General features: G+C 34.0%; 1 protein-coding gene across 2 annotated transcripts; it reads right to left on the bottom strand.

Annotated features, from left to right (window-relative positions):
• Positions 1-1,262: 1,262 nt before the first annotated feature.
• POU1F1 (POU class 1 homeobox 1) lies at positions 1,263-16,753 on the bottom strand. Of its 2 annotated transcripts, none has more exons than XM_020893267.2 (6): positions 16,612-16,753; positions 13,060-13,209; positions 5,749-5,973; positions 3,133-3,297; positions 2,328-2,388; positions 1,263-1,473 (listed from the first exon to the last, which is right to left on the bottom strand). In XM_020893267.2, exons 1-6 carry the CDS (start codon positions 16,751-16,753, stop codon positions 1,263-1,265), a joined length of 954 nt encoding a protein of 317 aa, XP_020748926.2. The 2 variants fall into 2 exon arrangements, with proteins under 2 accessions (XP_020748926.2, XP_020748927.2); XM_020893268.2 differs by having other exon boundaries at positions 13,060-13,131.
• Between the last annotated feature and the right edge of the window lie 1,549 nt (positions 16,754-18,302).

The following is an 18,302-nucleotide window of genomic DNA, read 5'->3' as shown; positions in this document are numbered from 1 at the left end:
AGTTTGCTTCTACCTACAAGTTTTAAAGAAGTGCATTCTTTTTTTAAATTGAAGTATAGTTGACTTACAATATGTTAATTTCAGGTGTACAACATTGATTCAGTATAGATTATACTCCATAGATTATAGATTATAGATTATACTCCATTTAAAGTTACTATATAATATTGGCTATGTCCCATATGCTGTACAGTGGTGCAGTCTTATTAATTAAATACATGTTCCTTAGGGTGCAACTCCCTGAATTGAAAAGCTCAATACAGCAAATTTTTTCATTAACAATAAATCATAGTCTAACCAATTAAACCAAAAATGATCCTCTTTTCTGATGGGACCCCAGATGATTTTCTAGGTTGTGAGATTTCAAAAATGAGCTATGGTATTAAATTTGACTCTCTTCAAGTTTGTAGCCACTGTTAAGAGTAAACTCCCTTGTTCATTTAACAAAGATTTCTTTCCACTGTGAGCAAAGGCTTCCCCACGCACTGGAGAAATAGCAAGTATGCCAAACATCTTCCTTGTACTTTTATAGCTTATAGAAACAGTAGTGTGGGGCTCAAGAATCCATAAAGCATATTTTCCACAGCTAAACATCAAAAAAGCTAATGTCTGGGAAGAATAAAAAGATCATAAATTAATATTTCTACAAATTTCTTTTGAAACACTTCTTTGGGCTCTGTGCCCTAATTGTTACTTCAAAGGTGTCACTTCTGATTAAGATTTATTCCTAAATGCAATAATAAAATTCTAAGGCACCTCTGGTTCTTAAGTGCAAAACTTTTAGTTCAAACAAACTATTAAAGCTGATGTCAAGCAGAGCATCAGTAAAGGAATTTTCTAATTGGATCTTCTCTGGTGATATTCTTTATGTGGCATAACTGACTAAAATATTAAAAAGCAGATATACAGCCTTTGGGAAAAGAATCTTTAAACTAAAAGACCACATGTGCATACTCCTGTGTGTGTATGTGTGTGTGTGTGTGTCTGTGTGTGTGTTAGGGAGAGATAGAGGGAAAGATATAGTGAGAGGGACAGAATCATTGTTTTAATCCTATTAGTCTTTGGCTTAAAATGTACAATGTGCCTTCTGAGAATAATTCATTAACATAATTTAAACTGTATTTATTTTTAAAGTAGAAAAGAAACACTTCTGCAAAAATTACTAATGTGATGTTTTGAAGCTAACCAAATAATTTCTATTTTGGCTGGAGAAGAGAAAGGAATGAAAAATGGAAAAGCTAGCTATTACACAATAGGAGATCCTATCTGCATTCAAGATGCTCCTTAGAAATAGTAAATAAACTCTGATTCAGGCTTGTTTTCACCCGTTTTTCTCTCTGCCTTCGGTTACAAAACCAAACCCTCACCACTTCTTTCTCCAGGTTCAGTTCTTCAGCCATCCGCAGGATCTCCTGAGAGGAAGGCTTATTCTGTTCTCCAAAGTGTCTCTCCAGGGCGTCTTTAGCGGCAATGCTGGGAGGTGGGGAGTTGGCAGCAAAGAGGAAGGGAGATGATGGTTTAGGCACATCGAAATCAAGTTAGGTTAAATTTCCTAAATATTAGTATTAACATTAATGTAAAAAGGAAACCTAAAGAATCTGAAAACACCTTCAAAGCTCTTCAATAATAATAAATGTGAAGTTTTTTTGAACATTTAGATGCTTGTCTCATGTAGGCTCCTTTTAGAGAGTCACAGGAAGAAATTAAGGAGGGAAACCCAGACATTGTTTATCCACCTTCTGCCACAAGAGGGCACTGACTTATTGAGAAGAAAATAAACTATGCATTGCTAAATGTCCCCCGGAACTCAGGTTACTGAAATGTATAGTGTACAACCAATCAACCAAAACAAAACCTGTATTTTAGCAATTCCTCCGTGAGCCTCATGGAAACTACAAAAAGATAAATGAGCAATCTGGCTTGAAATGCTAGAAGTCACTTTGAACTTTAAGCAACTAGAATACCGGCAACCAGTTTTGTTATTTGTAATAACATAGATAATATATTTCCAGAGCAAGACTTATGTCTAAAAGGACAGTAGAAACAGTCATTCTTTTTAGCTGTGATTGTACAGCTTCTGTTTTATCCAAAACTTGCAGAGCAAAACTGTTTTGAATCAAACAATACACATTTTTCCATCAAATTTTAAATTTCCAGCTGTTTCTCAGCAGTAATTTATTGAATATTGTGCTTTTTCACCTATCTTATTTTCTCAATTGGCTGTATTCATTTTTATGTTATATTGAACCTATATTATACTCAAATGCTCATTCCATTTGTAAAATATCATTTCTTCTCCACTAACTTTTAATATCTCAAAAGTATACCTGATAGTTGTTCTCCGTTTCCTTTTTCTTTCATTTGCACCAACTTTCTCATTGTATAAAGCTGTGATGCAAACACAATGAATAATTACAAAAACAAAGCAGGTTTTTTTTTTTTAACTATCAGATTTGGATTTAAAGTTTCTTTATAAAACAATACAAAATAAAATTACCATACATTTTTGTTTTAAAATTTTGCAGTACACATCATTTTAGATTACAAGCCCTAGATTAATATGTTAACACAGAAAAAATATTAACTTATAAATATTAACAGTTGTCTTTAAATCATACCCTATCTTTGTTGAAACAGTTGCTCTAAATGGTATCAAACCTTGCTCTTTAGCCAGCCTTGACATTAACATAAGTAGATAATTTTATCACATTAAATTGTTCATCTAGCAATTGCTTGTTATTCACTAGAAAGAATGGTATGTGCAAATGGTCTGGCTACACTTATTTTAGGTTATAAAAATGATTCATGCATAATTACTACAGTATATAGCACAGCAGAAAAAAAATCTGGATATATTAAAAAGAATCATTTCACCACTTTACACCTATGCCACATTGTCTAGAAACTTTCCTATATATTTTATTCTCTATTTATCTTTTCAATAAATTTATTTCTACACTTTCACTGGTTTTGCTTTTCCTTTTAGTGTGATGAAACAAGATACTTATTTTTCATGTCAAAGAGAAAAATCAAACCAAACTTCAAACCTCTTGCTTTAGCACAAATCCAGTCGAGGGAAACCACTGTTTTTAGGTTAAAACATCATTGTTTCCAGAAACACAGCTTTTGTACCTCCTACTTGCTCGGCTTCCTCCAGCCATTTGGATAATATTGCTTTTAGTTTGCATGCATTTTTGAAGCTGAGCTGCAGGTTTTCAAATCGACAGATCGTTGTTTGACTGAATTCCGAGCCATGCACAGCTGCCAGAGCTTCCCCAACATTTGTTTGGGTGTATCCTGTGAAAGAACAAGGCCATCAGCTTCAGTTTTGCAAGAAACACTGATTTTGGTCCTCTATTGTACAAATTTGTGTATGTATCTTTGTCAACTATTAAATATTGCTTTTAACCATATATCTGTTGGCAATTTAGAATAACAGTAAGGTTATTCAGTGTAGAATTGTCTAGTATTTTTAAAAATTCCTTCTAGTTAGTAAGTTAATATTTTAGAAGTCAAAAGAATTCAGATAGGAACATTTGCCATTCATATTTAGCCAAATTGGATAAATGTGTCATACACACTTTGCAAAAATATATAAGAAAAGTTTCTAGATAATGTGGCATAGGTATAAAGTATTGAAATGATTCTTTTTAATGTATCCAGATTTTTTTTTTGCCACTGTGCTATGTACTGTAGTAATTATACATGAATCATTTTTATAACCTAATATAAGTGTAGCCAGACCATTCTTTGCAACCCCATGGACTATATAGTCCATGGAATTCTCCAGGCCAGAATAACAGAGTGGGTAGCTGTTCCCTTCTCCAGGGGATCTTCCCAACCCAGGGACTGAACCCAGATCTCCCACATAGCAGTCAGATTTTTTACCAGCTGAGCCACTGGGAAGCTGAAGACTACTGGAATGGGTAGCCTATCCCTTCTCCAAGGGATCTTCCTGACCCAGGAATCAAACTGGGGTCTCCTGCATTGCAGGTGGATTCTTTACCAGCTGTTCTACCAGGGAATCCCTCATACACACTTTAGAAGACATTTAAAAAGTCTCTCTAATCATTATTATTAGACGTCTGTTGAAATATGCTCAAAATCTATAGATATTAAAATATAATACATAAAATATATGGTGATATATCACAAATATTTTTATCTCAACCGTAAGAGTGAAAAATTCAACATGTTGAAGTTACCAAATAAAACTAAGAACTGTGTTTACTTTCCCTAAAAGCATGCTTATTATTAGACTTTGGTCACACAACATTTTATGTATATCACCAAACATTTATTACGTCATTTGGTAATGCTTCTATCTCCAGGCAAAAAGTTTTCATAGATTGTATCAAACATTTTCAGAATATAAGTTGATAAATGTCATCAGTGTAGAATTTGAAACATTCACAGTCATATAAAAAGTAAATTGAAAATGAATGTTATAAAGATGCCTACTGCTGTGTTTATGACAAATAGTAACTACGTATTAATTCAGGGCCCAAGGCTATTTACCTGTATGCATAAAATGATTACATATGATACCCATCAATTGATATCATTAAAAGTCACCAATGGCTCAGTCCACAAAAGCAGAAGTTTGTACTATCAGTTCAATCCATTAAAAATATATTTCATGCATTTAAATCAAGGTTAATTATATGACTATTTACATTAAAAACACTTCACCCTAGAAAGTGAGCAAAGGCTATGAAGAGATAGCTCACAGAAAAGGAATTACAAATGACTGTCAACACATGAAAGAACTTCTTTCACTCTTCACTCATAAGGGAAATTTAAAATGAAACTACTCCCTTTGCCTAACTGATTTGCAGGTCCAAAAGATTAATAGCATCTTTTTCCTTCAACAACTAATTTTTATTCTACATGCCAGTCACTGTTCCAAGTGCTGAGGATATGCTATTAAGGAGAAAGCAAAAGGAAGTAAACAAAAAACAAAAAACTTCAGCCTTAACAGAATTCATATTCTGAAGAGTGGCAAAGCAGATGCTCATGGTGGCAATTAAATTTGTTAGAACTTACATAGAGACCAATTTGACATCTATTGAAATTACAAATACACCTACTCTTCAATAAAGCAACTTTGCTTTTAACACTTTCCCTACACATATATTTTTATAGGAGCAAAATGCTATTTATGAAGTTAATCATTGCATCATTGTCTTCAGTAACATAAGATTGAAAACCATCTAAATTCCATTAGTAGGAGACTGGTAATATATTCATAAAATGGAATTGAGAGATGCATTGAAAAGATGAGCTCTCTTAAAAACTAATACTGAAAGCTCTCCAAAATAGTCAAGTGAAAAATGTCTATATGAAGAAATACATGTATTAGCTTATTTGAATATGCATAGAATAGAAGGATACACAGAAACTAATAACATTGATAAACAGGAAGGATAAGCAGAGGGATACAATTCACATAGCTTTTTAGCCTTTGAATTACACAGAAGTATTTATTCAAATAAAACAAAGCTATTTCTAAACTTATGTTTGAAAAAGAGACCATTAATTTAGAAATCTATGTATTTTGGCTGCTAAGAATTTACAAGGAAATGAAGGTTTCTGTAGGTTTTCATAATTCAAGTAACTTACATCCACAGTAGAGATGTAGAATGAGAACTGTCTTGAATTTCTGAGCAGCGTGTAAGAGACTAACAGTAATAGAGTCAGACTTAGCAGAAGGGGTTGTGTGTCCCACGGCTGTTAACAAGTACCTACCTAGCTTAATTCTTCTCACTTTAAACTCATTGGCAAACTTCTCAAGTTCTCGGATTTCTGGAGAATCCATGTCTATTGGCTCTTCAACCAATTTGCTTTTCCTCCTGAGCTCCTGCTTGAAATCAGCGGCAGTGGGGTCCTCTGAAAGGAGAGGCTGATGCATGGGAGGAAACCCATGACTCAACGTGTGGTCAGGAAACTTATAAAGACAAGGGGTTAAGCTCCCTGTAACAAGAAGAAAAGGACCATTTGTAATCACCCCTCATTTTGATACACGGAAAATTTTGGCCCATCAGATTATTCTGTGACGGCCAGTCTCAGTTCTCAAAGGTTACCTGACATTCGGTTTTCCGAAGTAGAAGTCAGTGTAGCTTAGGAGAAATGTGATCATTTTTCCCACCTTCCTGGGAGCAGCGAAAACAAAGATAATGCAAAGCCGAAGGAAAGAACCAGGGACTTGCAAATAATTAAAATAGAAATAAGCAAATTTCAAAGAAGTGTGAGTTTTCCATCATTGTTTTTCTCATAAAAGACATCTAGGGACTTCCCTAGCGGTCCAGTGGTTACGACTTCATCCTTTCAGTATAGGGGGTATGGGTTTGACTCCTGGTTATGGAATTCAGCATGGCTCCCCAAAAACAAACAAACAAAAACCTATTCATCAGTTCTTGTGAATCTGAGGTTCAACTCTACCAGAATGTATATTTTTATCTCTATTTTCTTAATTATATAATCAAGGTTTATGTTAAGTGCTATGCTGGGAAATTTTCATAGCATTGAAAAATTGATTTTACAGCATTAAGAAATCCAATGTTTTATCAGTAAATGCTTAATTTAGTAAAGGCAGGTAAAAAGAAAATTATGAGAACACAAAACAGATTAATAAGGTTTAAATAGATTTAATGTTAATGATGGATGTTGACAAAAAGTAACTTTTAAAGATCTATTAGAAAGTCAGCAACAAGATTCTTGCAAAACATACTATGATGGAATCATTTCTTGATTACTATTTAAGAAGAAAACGTAAGTGTCAAGGAAGGGTGCAATTCTAGATATGATACATAATCCCTCATAAATGATGAAGCACTGAATCCATTGAGTTAGTTAAATGAGAAATCTCAAAAAACTACATGATTTAATTGTTTAATTGCTTCTAGATTTCACTCTTCATTTGGAGAGAAGAGACTCAGTCAGGGTGTATGGGTGACAGGATGGTATAAGCCAAATTCCCACACATTTTATTTCTGTTTTCTTCAGCAGTATATTACATTTTTATTCTTTAGGATTTCACTTTATCTTAAATGACACGGGTGTAACCAAGACATTTTGATATAAATAAAATATTCAATAATTAATCATTTTTCTTATGAGTATAAATTAAATATAAATGACTATAGAATATAGGCAGTAATCATTCTTAGAAACTTACTAAAAAATACATCAGTTTTATGCCATTTATAATTTCTCTATAAATACAGTCACAAATCAGACATGAGTAATGGTGTATTTTGCCAGAATATATAAATCTTACATTAATATATCAATATGTAATGAGCAGAGAATATTGCAAGTCAGTAAATTGTTGGCTCATATTATTTATATGAGAAAATATAATTTTGAAGTGTACCCTTATCCAGTAGACTATTATTTTTCTGAAGCAAAATACATACAAGTGAGAAATTAAGCAAAATACCATAAAATAAGTTTAGCTGTTTCATGGATATAAAAAATGTACAAAAGAAACTGTTTCTGTCTAAAGCAACTCATATTGCTTTCAAAAATCAAAACTATCCAGTTTTTTTTTGTTAATCATCCACTTTTTGCTTTAGTGGGTAGTACATTGAATAGACCAGATAAAATTTTTTTTTTCCATTTATTTTTATTAGTTGGAGGCTAATTACTTTACAATATTGTAGTGGTTTTTGCCATACATTGACATGAATCAGCCATGGATTTACATGTGTTCCCCATCCCGATCCCCCCTCTCACCTCCCTCCCCATCCCATCCCTCTGGGTCTTCCCAGTGCACCAGGCCCGAGCACTTGTCTCAGGCATCCAACCTGGGCTGGTGATCTGTTTCACCCTTGATAATATACATGTTTCAATGCTATTCAAAGCTCATTTTTTAGAGTTCATTTTTAGCCTAATATTAGTTTTAGATTTCTACTAGTTAAGTAAAATACTAATATATAAAAAAATTGATCACTTTTATGTTAACATTTACTTAATATTTATCTAAGGACTTCTGCTTTATTTTCAGAGAAAAAATGTGTATTTCTTTATCCACAATTTAAAATTTATATAAAAACAAATAACTCCTTGGGTGCTAAGATGAATTCACTATACAATTGAAACTAGAAGTGAAGCCCAGTGAACACTGCAATAAGCCACATCAAAATAATCAGTTCATTTTTCAGGTAATCTGTACTCAGGGAAATCAAATGACTCAAAGATTTCTACATCTTAAACATATTTGACTACATTAAACAAATGCTTTCCAACAAAAGTATTATAAATACTTACTAAAATATTGGAAGTGTGCCATCTCTATTTATGGGAAAATTTAAAACTAGTATATATATTATAAATACTCTGGAGAAATGGACATTTAGAAAATAAATTTGAACATGAGTCCATAAAGAGTACACAAGAAATACCATGTTCAGAAGTTTGGCATCCAGAGGAGAAAGGAAAACACGTGTGCTGCGTTATTTTTCATTAACTGAAAGTATCCACAATTATCTGCAGGGACAGTTTTCCTGAAACTAATGTTAAACAGAAATTTGGGCCAGTCACAAGCACAGTCAGACAAATGATTTCTATTATATGATCCTATATTTGGGGGGAAATGGGGAGTGATTGGTATGGCATATGTGACAGGGTATTTTAAAAGGTTTTTCTAAAGCCTAGAATATTAAGAAGTCGGGATTTGAGCAGGGAGAGAAAAGATGCAGTGAGTTGTGTGCCGCAGAAGTTTCATGAACAATTTCCAAAACATTGATAAAGCAAACTTATCTATAAGCCTAGAACAAGTGCACGCCTAAATAGCTTGGAAGGGTTTGTACGTTCTTTACAGTCCAAGATGGATTTTCACCCTGCAGATTAATCCACCGTAGCCTCTTTAACTGCTCTGCATGGATTTCTGGATGGTAGAGGAGGGAGAGAAACAGAGGGTAAGTCTTTTAAAGCAGATGATGGGAAGCTGAGGTCCACCTTGCCTTACAGGCACCTGATTCAAGGTCCTGTGATACTGGGCAGACTGCTTTTCTGCAGCACATGGCTTAGCCAGATGCTGACAACACCTGAGGTTGTGGGCTGGAAGCTTTAAAAGAACAGACAGGGGAAGCAGAAGGACATAGTAAAATACCCCCACCTTGCTGTGACGTGCACAGCAAAGTTCATTTGAATATTTCCATTTATTTTCTTTTTTTACATTCATGCATGACAACGTGAAACAAATCATAAATGTGAATTGCGATATTTTTTTCTCTTTTGTGCATTGCTACATCCTATCCACATATAAACAGGTCTTCTGCCTAGTTCTGTAAATTAGGTTGATTTGGAGCATAGCCATGGCCATTTGTTTACAGATTGCCTGTGGCTGCTTTTGGGTTGTGAAGTTGAGACAGATGCTACATAATTTAAGGAAAATACACAGCATCCATGCTACTGCAGGTGGCTTTCATGATCCAGGGGCAAAAGATGGTCAGAATTACTCCTTTCTTTAGTATCAATACATCGAGAATAAGTGAGGCAAAAATAAAACTAAATCAAAAAAGGAAATAGAAAAAAGACAACTTAAGGATGAAGAGATGGCCTCCAACGTAGACTGCTTTCCTATGTAAATAGGAAACATATTTCTGGTACCTTTTGTCCTAGCCCAGGTGGAAAAGACAGTTTTCAGCTATACTCATCTTTTATTCTTATTATTCACATCTCATAAAAAAAAGAGCATTCATCTCCTTGAATAATTTTCCAGCATCAGCTATTTTGCTTTCCTCTGAAGATCAATTTTTAATCAAGGACTCTTACTGCACATCTTGGGTGCCCATCACAACTCATAACCTTGCTGGGTTTAGCAATCATTCCCATGGAGCTGATTTGCCCAGTCTACGCAGGATGGTGGACGAGGTACAGAGCTCATCAAGTTTGTTTTCCAACTTTCGCCCAGCTTTACAAATGAGAACAGACACCACCTTGTATACCCAGAAATCAGAATTTTGAAAGGTTTTTGTTATTAGTTTTCTTCTGTGTTTTTCTAGAAGAGATCTTTGAATAGCATTTGTAGTTCCCTGTTTCGTATTATCCATCCTATAGGCTGTTGAATTATTTAAGTACTTAGGAGAGAAGAGGAGGAAGAAGAAATTTAACTACGAATGTATCTGAAGAGAAGATCAAGGAGAAAACCAGAGTGAGTTGGTAGAAAGCTGCCACAACTCAACTCCGATAGAGCTATGTATGGTACCTGTCACAACTTGGATATGAAGAGACTAACACTTTGAGATGCTAACTTGAACGAGGTTTATAATTAGTTCCTGGTGTGGCTAATTCATTTTACCCCACCAATCATTCTCTTTGATATCCCCACACCTGGACTATGAGGCACAGAGGATTCATCTGATGATTAGAATCCTTCCTACCAACCTTAGCTTAAAATATGAGCTGTAACTCTTGCTTTCCAGTGGGTTATTAATTTAATGAAATGCTCAGACTAAATGTAAGCATCAGAGCATAGGGATAAAATAACCATATTCAAATAAAGCAATTTCACACCCTTTGAAATATTGCTCTTTCTGCAGCTTCACTTTTATATGGAGTGTGTGACAATGAACCTTCCTTGTTGGTGATTAGACGCTTCTGTGGATTGTGTGGAAGTGGCTGATTTGATGAACGCCTTGAGACTTCTCAGAAAATTCAAATGACATTACCAGGTTTCTCTTGTGTATTTTAAACCTTTTCTGAATTCCTGAATACTTCTGAATCCCTGTGTTTTATAACTCAATTTGTGTAGCTTCTCTGGGGATGACGGCAGAAAGGTTCAGATTCTCTGAGATTTAATCCACCGTGATGCAAAGGCTAATACTGAACATATGTCAAAATAGTGACATTGTAACAAATTACAAAACACATCACATTTTAACGATCTCCCTCTCAAAAATATTCAAATATAATCTCTATGCTTGCCATGGTGAATTTTTCTTTCAGTAACAAAATATATGTAATTTTGGTTTGAGCGATACCTCCAAAGCTTTCCATTTTTTCCATTTTTATCATCAACCCAGACTTTGAATCATTTTAAAAGGTTTTTCCAAAGACCTCTCCTTTTTAACTTTTAATGAAGAGGAGAGTTTGCTGAGGGCCTGCTGAGGAACCTTGGGCCAGCACAAGCTGAGTTGCCTGTGGACTCTTAGTGTGAATCTGGGCTTGTTATCTGCAGTCCTGGAAACGGGAAGGATGTCAGATTTCTCAGGCCAGCTGTGAACTCAGGAGCCTCTACCTAGATCTGGCGGGAGGGTGGTAGTAGTAAAAACCATCTCACAGTGTTGGTCTGAGCGCTCACCTCCACCCATTGCTGCCCTTGCTGGGTGCAGAGATGACTTAAGTTGCACCTGGGTTCCTAGGAATTACTATGAAGGAGCAGCTAGGACTCTCTCCTCCAAGAAAAAGCAGCACATGTCTATGAGCTCGTCATTTCTTGTCTCTGTAATCCAAGTGTGGTGGGGGCCGCAGAAAGCATTTGGCACCTCTAGTGGCTAAATGCACATTGTTCTACTATTTTTATAATGAACGTAGTTCATCTTCAACAAGAGATCCTCTCATTAACCATGGATACTGATTAACAGCTAAGTACATGAATCATAAATGGTCCGTTTTCACAGAGGAAGAAAAATATGACTTTCCTTATTTTTTAATTATTGAAGAAAGACATTAGGACTTAAAGGTAACCATTAAGAACATCAGTTTTCACTTCGTCATAAAGGTGAGAATATGAATTTATGCAGAATGCTTTCTAACAGAATGTAGGGAAAGCTAATTTGTTCTGGAATATATCATTTTAAAGTTTTAATGTTTTATTTAGTGTTAACCTGAGAAATTTTTAGAAATTAAAGGTTAGTGAACTAAATTCTGTGTTCAATTTAATTTCAAATTTATAGGCATAAACCTATGTTTGATTTTTTCAATTACCTACGCTAGATAACAACTATCACACATGCACACACACATTTATATTTTTCACATAGAACATTAGTAGTTTATTGTCACTGAAAGTATTTCTTACTACAGAAATAAATATAAAAGATTAAGAGATACCTAAATAATTTCTGTGCACAAAAAAATTATTGTATAGTCATGGTCTAAAATTAAGTCATAAATTTTGTGATGAGTGGATCTCTTAGGTCAGATTTTGTTTTCCTTAAGAAATTTGCTAACAATACCTTCATTTAAGTGTCAACAAACAAGATAGTTTATCTTGATCCAGTGATGCTTTCTTTATCCAGAGGGAAATATGTGTGTAACTTATACTATTTCAATCTTATCCAAGACTCAGAGCATCTCAGACAGGGCTGCCAAAGATTCAACTATTGCTAAAGCAGCTACAAATCTTGCTTAGCCTTCAATGTCTTATCTTTACAGACCAAATGGCCGAAAGAAATATTGTGATGAGGAAAATACTCTATAAGTTAGTTTATCTGCTTTGGTAGCCACAAAAGATTATTAAACACTTTCCTGTTTCATTTTAAATTCAGGAACCGAAGGAACAGCCAAAATCTCAAAGGAAATGAGGACTATTAAGTTCCATACCTCATAATCGTTAACCCTGTTGGTATGGAGGCGGGCAATGAAGTGGTCATTTAAAGATTTTGCTGACTTGCTCACTGTTGGCAACTAAGGAATTTTAAAGCTGACCTTATTTTAGTTAATTTACTTTTAAATTTAAATAGTTACATAAGGCTAGCAGCTACCTTATTAATACCAAAGGCAAGCCCACCAATGGCATAAACAAGTGACAATTAGCAGTTTGGCAACAGAGAATTAGAATAAAAATCATACAAAGCAAACACAAGAGTTAAGAAGCATAGCAGTTCATTTCAGGCTTGTGGAGAACAGTGGTGATCAGGTATAACTATTATGATCTCTGAAGGTGTCACAGATCAGGGACCATTATAGTAAGTGGTGGATTTAGCAGAAATTTCTAAGTTTAGGAGATCTGAATTTCATGACACACTCTGGTCAAGGTTCCCTTCGACCCAGAAAATGCATCCAAGCGTCCCCAAACTCAATCTTACATGTAAAGACAATTTTTCTTACCTGCCATCACGCCATAGGTCGATGACTGGTTTCCATAATGACAGGAAGGAACTGAATAATGAAGTCCTGTCGCTGTGTTTCCCAATGTTGTCACCACAAAACATGTGCACAGACATTTAGGAGTTTGGATCAAAGACAAAATAGACGGGACTGGTAAGAAAATGTATGAGGATTCAAGACACATTCGTTTCATTTCAGAAGTACACATTTATGCTGCTCTTAAAGTTATATGCCAATAATTTGTTCTCATGTGTGGGCAGAGTTCTCTGATGAGTATGCTAAAACTAGGGGTTGAAATTTTTCTCAAGTAACGAGTTCATGAATCGTCACAGTGGACTACAGCCTTCGTTAATTATCTCCAGTGCTCTGGTTGGCATGACTGACCAGTTTTAACCTTGGTGGGCTACAGTCCATGAGGTTGCCAAGTGCCGGACATGACTGAGTGATGAACACATGCACACACTGGAAGCTGCAGAATTCTTGCAGGTTTCACCCAATACAGGCATTGCAAAGAGCTGACCAGAGGATAGTCTCTTAAAATTCCCGTATAACCTGGTACTATAAAATTGTCTTTTTCTGGAGGAATGAATACAGAAATCAACTCTTCATGTGTCTTTACTTTTACTTCTGCTTATTCACCTAACAAATTTATTCCATCAAAGAGGAAGTGGCAGAGCCACTAGCCTTTTATTAGGTATGATCATAAAACTCCATTAAATTCAGAGGTTTACACAAACTGTGACAATGTACAATGTATTTTAGGCTGGTATTGAAACCATGAGCTTGTAAATTTTCTGCATGCACACAATTAATCGAACAATTCTAATGACAAAGCTGGTCAAAAAATAAGTTCATTGATCATTGAGTAACTAGAAGTTTGTAAAGGTTGAATCTAGCATATAACTTGGAGAAGTCAAGTGTTCTCCAGTGTTCTTGCCTGGAGAATCCCAGGGACAGCAGAGCCTGGTGGGCTGCTGTCTATGGGATCGCACAGAGTCGGACACCACTGAAGCGACCTGGCGGCAGCAGCAGCAGCATATAACTTAACTTCACTTATAAATAGCTACAAGTCTCATTGAATTAAGGTGTACTTTGAAATTAAATTTGACTTACTTAAATTTTATCAAGCTTTAAACATGAATCACAATGAACTACTAACAATAAAATCACTAATCAATGTTTTCTTATGTATCTTATTTTCTACTTTTTCCCATTATATCCTGAATAGAGTGATGGATTTTCAAAAATATAACTGTATCTTCTTGAATAATGTGAGATATTAGAAGAGATTTATAATCCTTTTTGAAAATATGTAGTCTACCAATTAAAGACATAAAGTAAAACATTTTCTCTAACTATAACTCATTTTTAATATTTTAAAGTATCTATATAAATTTTCATTTTACAACTGACTCATAGAATTGAAGTCATTTTGTGTTATAATGGTTTCTATGCATTCCAAAATTAAACAAACATGAACTACACTGAATATCCAACTTCTCCTCTCATTATAATCATTTCTAATTCTTTATCTAGACAATTAAATATATATGATTACAATTTGATGGAGAAATTATAAAATCAATGCTATTGCTATTTAAAACAATAACAACAGTCATGTAGGACATTTTTACTAATTATGAATTTTTTTACTTCCAAGGTTTAAATTCCTTTTGTTTTGCTGATTTGGGGAAGTCATATAAATGACAAGCTAATTTACTAGATACATTATTTACTTTTAATTTTATTTATTTGAAAATAAATAGCGTTTTGAGCTTAGACCTGCTTAATTTTAACCTCAATTCCAATTTTTATTCTAGCCAAATAGTATCCATGTACAGTATATTGTGCAAACAATGCATTATCCTTCTCATTCTCAATCTATTTAAATGTCCATTACTTAAAATATACAATTAGCTATGTGATAGTTGTATGGACAGACTTCAGGAGATAGTGAAGGACAGGGAGGTCTGGCATGCTGAAGTCCATGGGGTTGCAAAGAGTTGGACATGACTTAGCAACTGAACAATACCACAATATGTGATAATTGTTTAAATTTACTTATGCCACACCTCTTCATAAAAATACTGTATTACATTGTTTTAAAACCATGTTTGAGGATATTTGCATCAGTACATGTTTAACTAAATTCTGAGACTCTTCAGTAGATAAAAAACATCTCTACATTAATAATTTTCCCAAAATCTAGATATATGATCTTCAGATACTTGAAAATTCTGTTGAAGATTAATACCAAATTTACAAATAACTTTCAAAGCTGCTTAATTATAACAAAATATAAGGCTAAAATATTTTAAATTGGCATATAAATGTATCAACTCAAATTTGATTTTTAAATTTATAAAATTTAGTTCATATTTAGATCGTTTTACAAGTGAAAAGTGCTATTAAACAGACATTTACCCAAGACTTTGTTTATTAATCAAAGTCCTTTGTTACTAAATAAAAAGTGGACATGTTAACAAAACATACTTATTTGCTTGGTTGTGTTTGAGACCATATATTTGAATTAAGCTTAATTTTCATCCACGAAAGTTATATAAGAAAATATAAAAACTTGGCTAAAGGTTGAAATCTCTTCAGAACTAAATTTTGAAAAAATTCAAATCAGCTCATGGGTTCTAAATATTATATTGCCTCTAGCCTAGATGGGAGGGGAGTTTGGGTAAAAATGGATATGGTACATGTATGGCTGAATTCTTCTGCTGTCCATCTGAAAATATCACAGCATTGTTAACTGGCTATACTCCAATATAAAATAAAATGTTTAAAAAATAAACAAATAAATATTATATTGCCTCTAGACTTGATTTCTGAGTTTTTAATTATTCTAAAGAAGTTAAGTGTATTTAAAGTGAAAGTGTTAGTTGTTCAATTGTGTCCGACTCTTTGCGACTCCGTGGACTGTAACCTGCCAGGCTCCTTTGTCCTTGGACTTTTCCAGGCAAGAATAGTGGAGTGGGTTGCCATTCCTTTCTCCATGGGATCTGCCTGACCCAGGGATCAGACCTGGGTCTCCGATATTGTAGGCAGATTCTTTACTGTCCAAGTCAAGTGTATTTAAACATCTAATTATTTTATTCTTTGAAACACACTGTTACTGGTATTAGGAATCATTCAGTTGTGTTTACTATGAGGTGTATGGCATTTTCTAGACATGGTAGTAAATGTAACAAAAAACCAAATAAATCTATAAGATGAAAGAAAATCACCTTTTAAATTGTTTTACACTATTTCTTTAGTTTTACTCTTTATCCATACATGTTTGCATAGAAATGGTTTTCAGGCTCACTGTTTACTTTTATAGAAGACAGAACTTTATAATAAAATCAACAATACTTGAAATTACTACACTTACTAATATTTCTTGAATATTTTCTTAGGCATTTTGGCTTCTTTTATACCCTGAATATTTAACTTAATAAACATTAAAATTTAAAAAAAAATGAGATTCTAAACTAACAAGATTCAAAGCACCCATCCTGACATCTTAAGGCGCAGCCGCATGTAGACCGTTATTGAAGTTAGTACCTGTGGACATCACGTTGGTGGCGTGGTTGGAGACCGGTAGGCACTCCGCAGCACTGGGATGCATTATCAGAGGCAGAGTTGCAGAAGACTCAGAATTCAGAGGTATAAAGGTATCAGTCGAAGTAAAAGGTTGGCAACTCATTCCCACAAAAGAATAGAAAACGGAGAAGAGATGCCACTCCTCAAGTCAGTTTTATTATATTACCATCTCAAAGGGCCGTTTCAAATCTCACTACCTGCATATATACATCAGGGAGGCTCTGAAGCACCAAGAGAGCGCATGCTGGTATTTATACTGCAGGAAAATCCCTTTATACATGTTAATCATCTTTTCCCAGGGGTATTGCTTTATCAATCTGGACAGTCTTCCTTCTTACCCAAACATAATCCATGCCCAAGAGGGGAAGCTGGTTCTTGGGTAGGGACTGAAGGCAAAGGAGAAATCTGAAACTTAATTTGACAACTTCAGTGATTCAGACCTTTCAGAAAGGAATCAAGAACTTAAAAAAAAAAAAAGTGTCCCTCAAAGAAATAATGCTGCAATGAATTGAAAGAGACTGGGTGCCTCTTTGCTATGAACACAATGACAAATTTATATGAATGAGATTTTTTTTTTCTAATAACTTCATTAAATCTGAAAAATAACATAAAAGTACAGGACACAATTTTAAGAAGCAGACTCTTTAAATTTAATTTGAAAGAAGCATAGAAGACTAAATGTGAGAATGACTATATTACCGACTACTGATTCAACAGTGCAATCCTGAAAAACTGTAAGAACAATTGAACTTTTCCTATATCATAAATAGGAAATGATAAAATATTAAAGTTGGAGTCATTTGTAGATAAGATGAACAGTATCTCTCCCTTGATTTCAATTTGCTCAACCAGATGTACTCACTTAGTGAGCTCTTAGTAGATGTCAACACTGTTCTAGTCACTTTCCACAGTTATGTCAGCAAATTTCACATCTTTGTGAGATCTGTACCATTCTCACTAAGCTTAATTCTGCCAGAGCCTCTGATCTTAGCCATTCTGCTCCAGAACCTTCACTGGGCAGAAACTTTCCACACAAATTATATTGACATTATAAGACTAAGGAAAAAAATACTATAAATAATTGTTTTGAAGATATTTATCTGTATGACAAGTTCACAATGATCATGGTTTCTACATATAAGTAAATGAATGCAATACTATCTTTAGAATGTATACTAGGGAACATATAGGGATGAGATGTAACTTGACAAGCATAGATATTATTGACATAATCAAGAACTTGTGCTCCATTCGATTTATTTTGAAATTTTATATCATGGAGTTTTTAACTTGGAGTTGGTTGCTTCGTGCTAAATTTAATATTAATGTTGATGAGAATACTCTTTAAAAACTTGAAATTTGAATGCTTTGTCATTAACCAATTATTTTGTAGGAAAAAAAGATCGTTAAATATTGCATGAAAAATATTTATTCTAAAAATGACATATTTTTCATTCTGAATTCTCTTTTAAGTTCCATTAGTCTTCACTAATGAGAGAAGACGGTTACATATAACCAAAACTATTTCGCTCTTGCAGAATTCTTATAATTCTTATAATTTTTTACATATACAAAAATGTATTTGAAATACATTTTAATTAAAAAAAATTTAAGAAAATTTTTATAAAGAGAATTTGCTAAGAAAATTTAGT

Source organism: Odocoileus virginianus, chromosome 25 (assembly GCF_023699985.2).
Source record: "Odocoileus virginianus isolate 20LAN1187 ecotype Illinois chromosome 25, Ovbor_1.2, whole genome shotgun sequence".
NCBI classification, from domain to species: domain Eukaryota; kingdom Metazoa; phylum Chordata; class Mammalia; order Artiodactyla; family Cervidae; genus Odocoileus; species Odocoileus virginianus.
This window is presented reverse-complemented; position numbering and strand designations above follow the sequence as displayed.

Coding starts and splice junctions, on each gene's coding strand:
- POU1F1 (XM_020893267.2), bottom strand. CDS start 16,753: ATGAGTTGCCAACCTTTTACTTCGACTGATACCTTTATACCTCTGAAT. Junction 2,389..3,132: donor GGAAGCCGAGCAAGTAGGAG/GTACAAAAGCTG, acceptor TTTGCATCACAG/CTTTATACAATGAGAAAGTT. Junction 1,474..2,327: donor AAACGGAGAACAACTATCAG/GTATACTTTTGA, acceptor CCCACCTCCCAG/CATTGCCGCTAAAGACGCCC.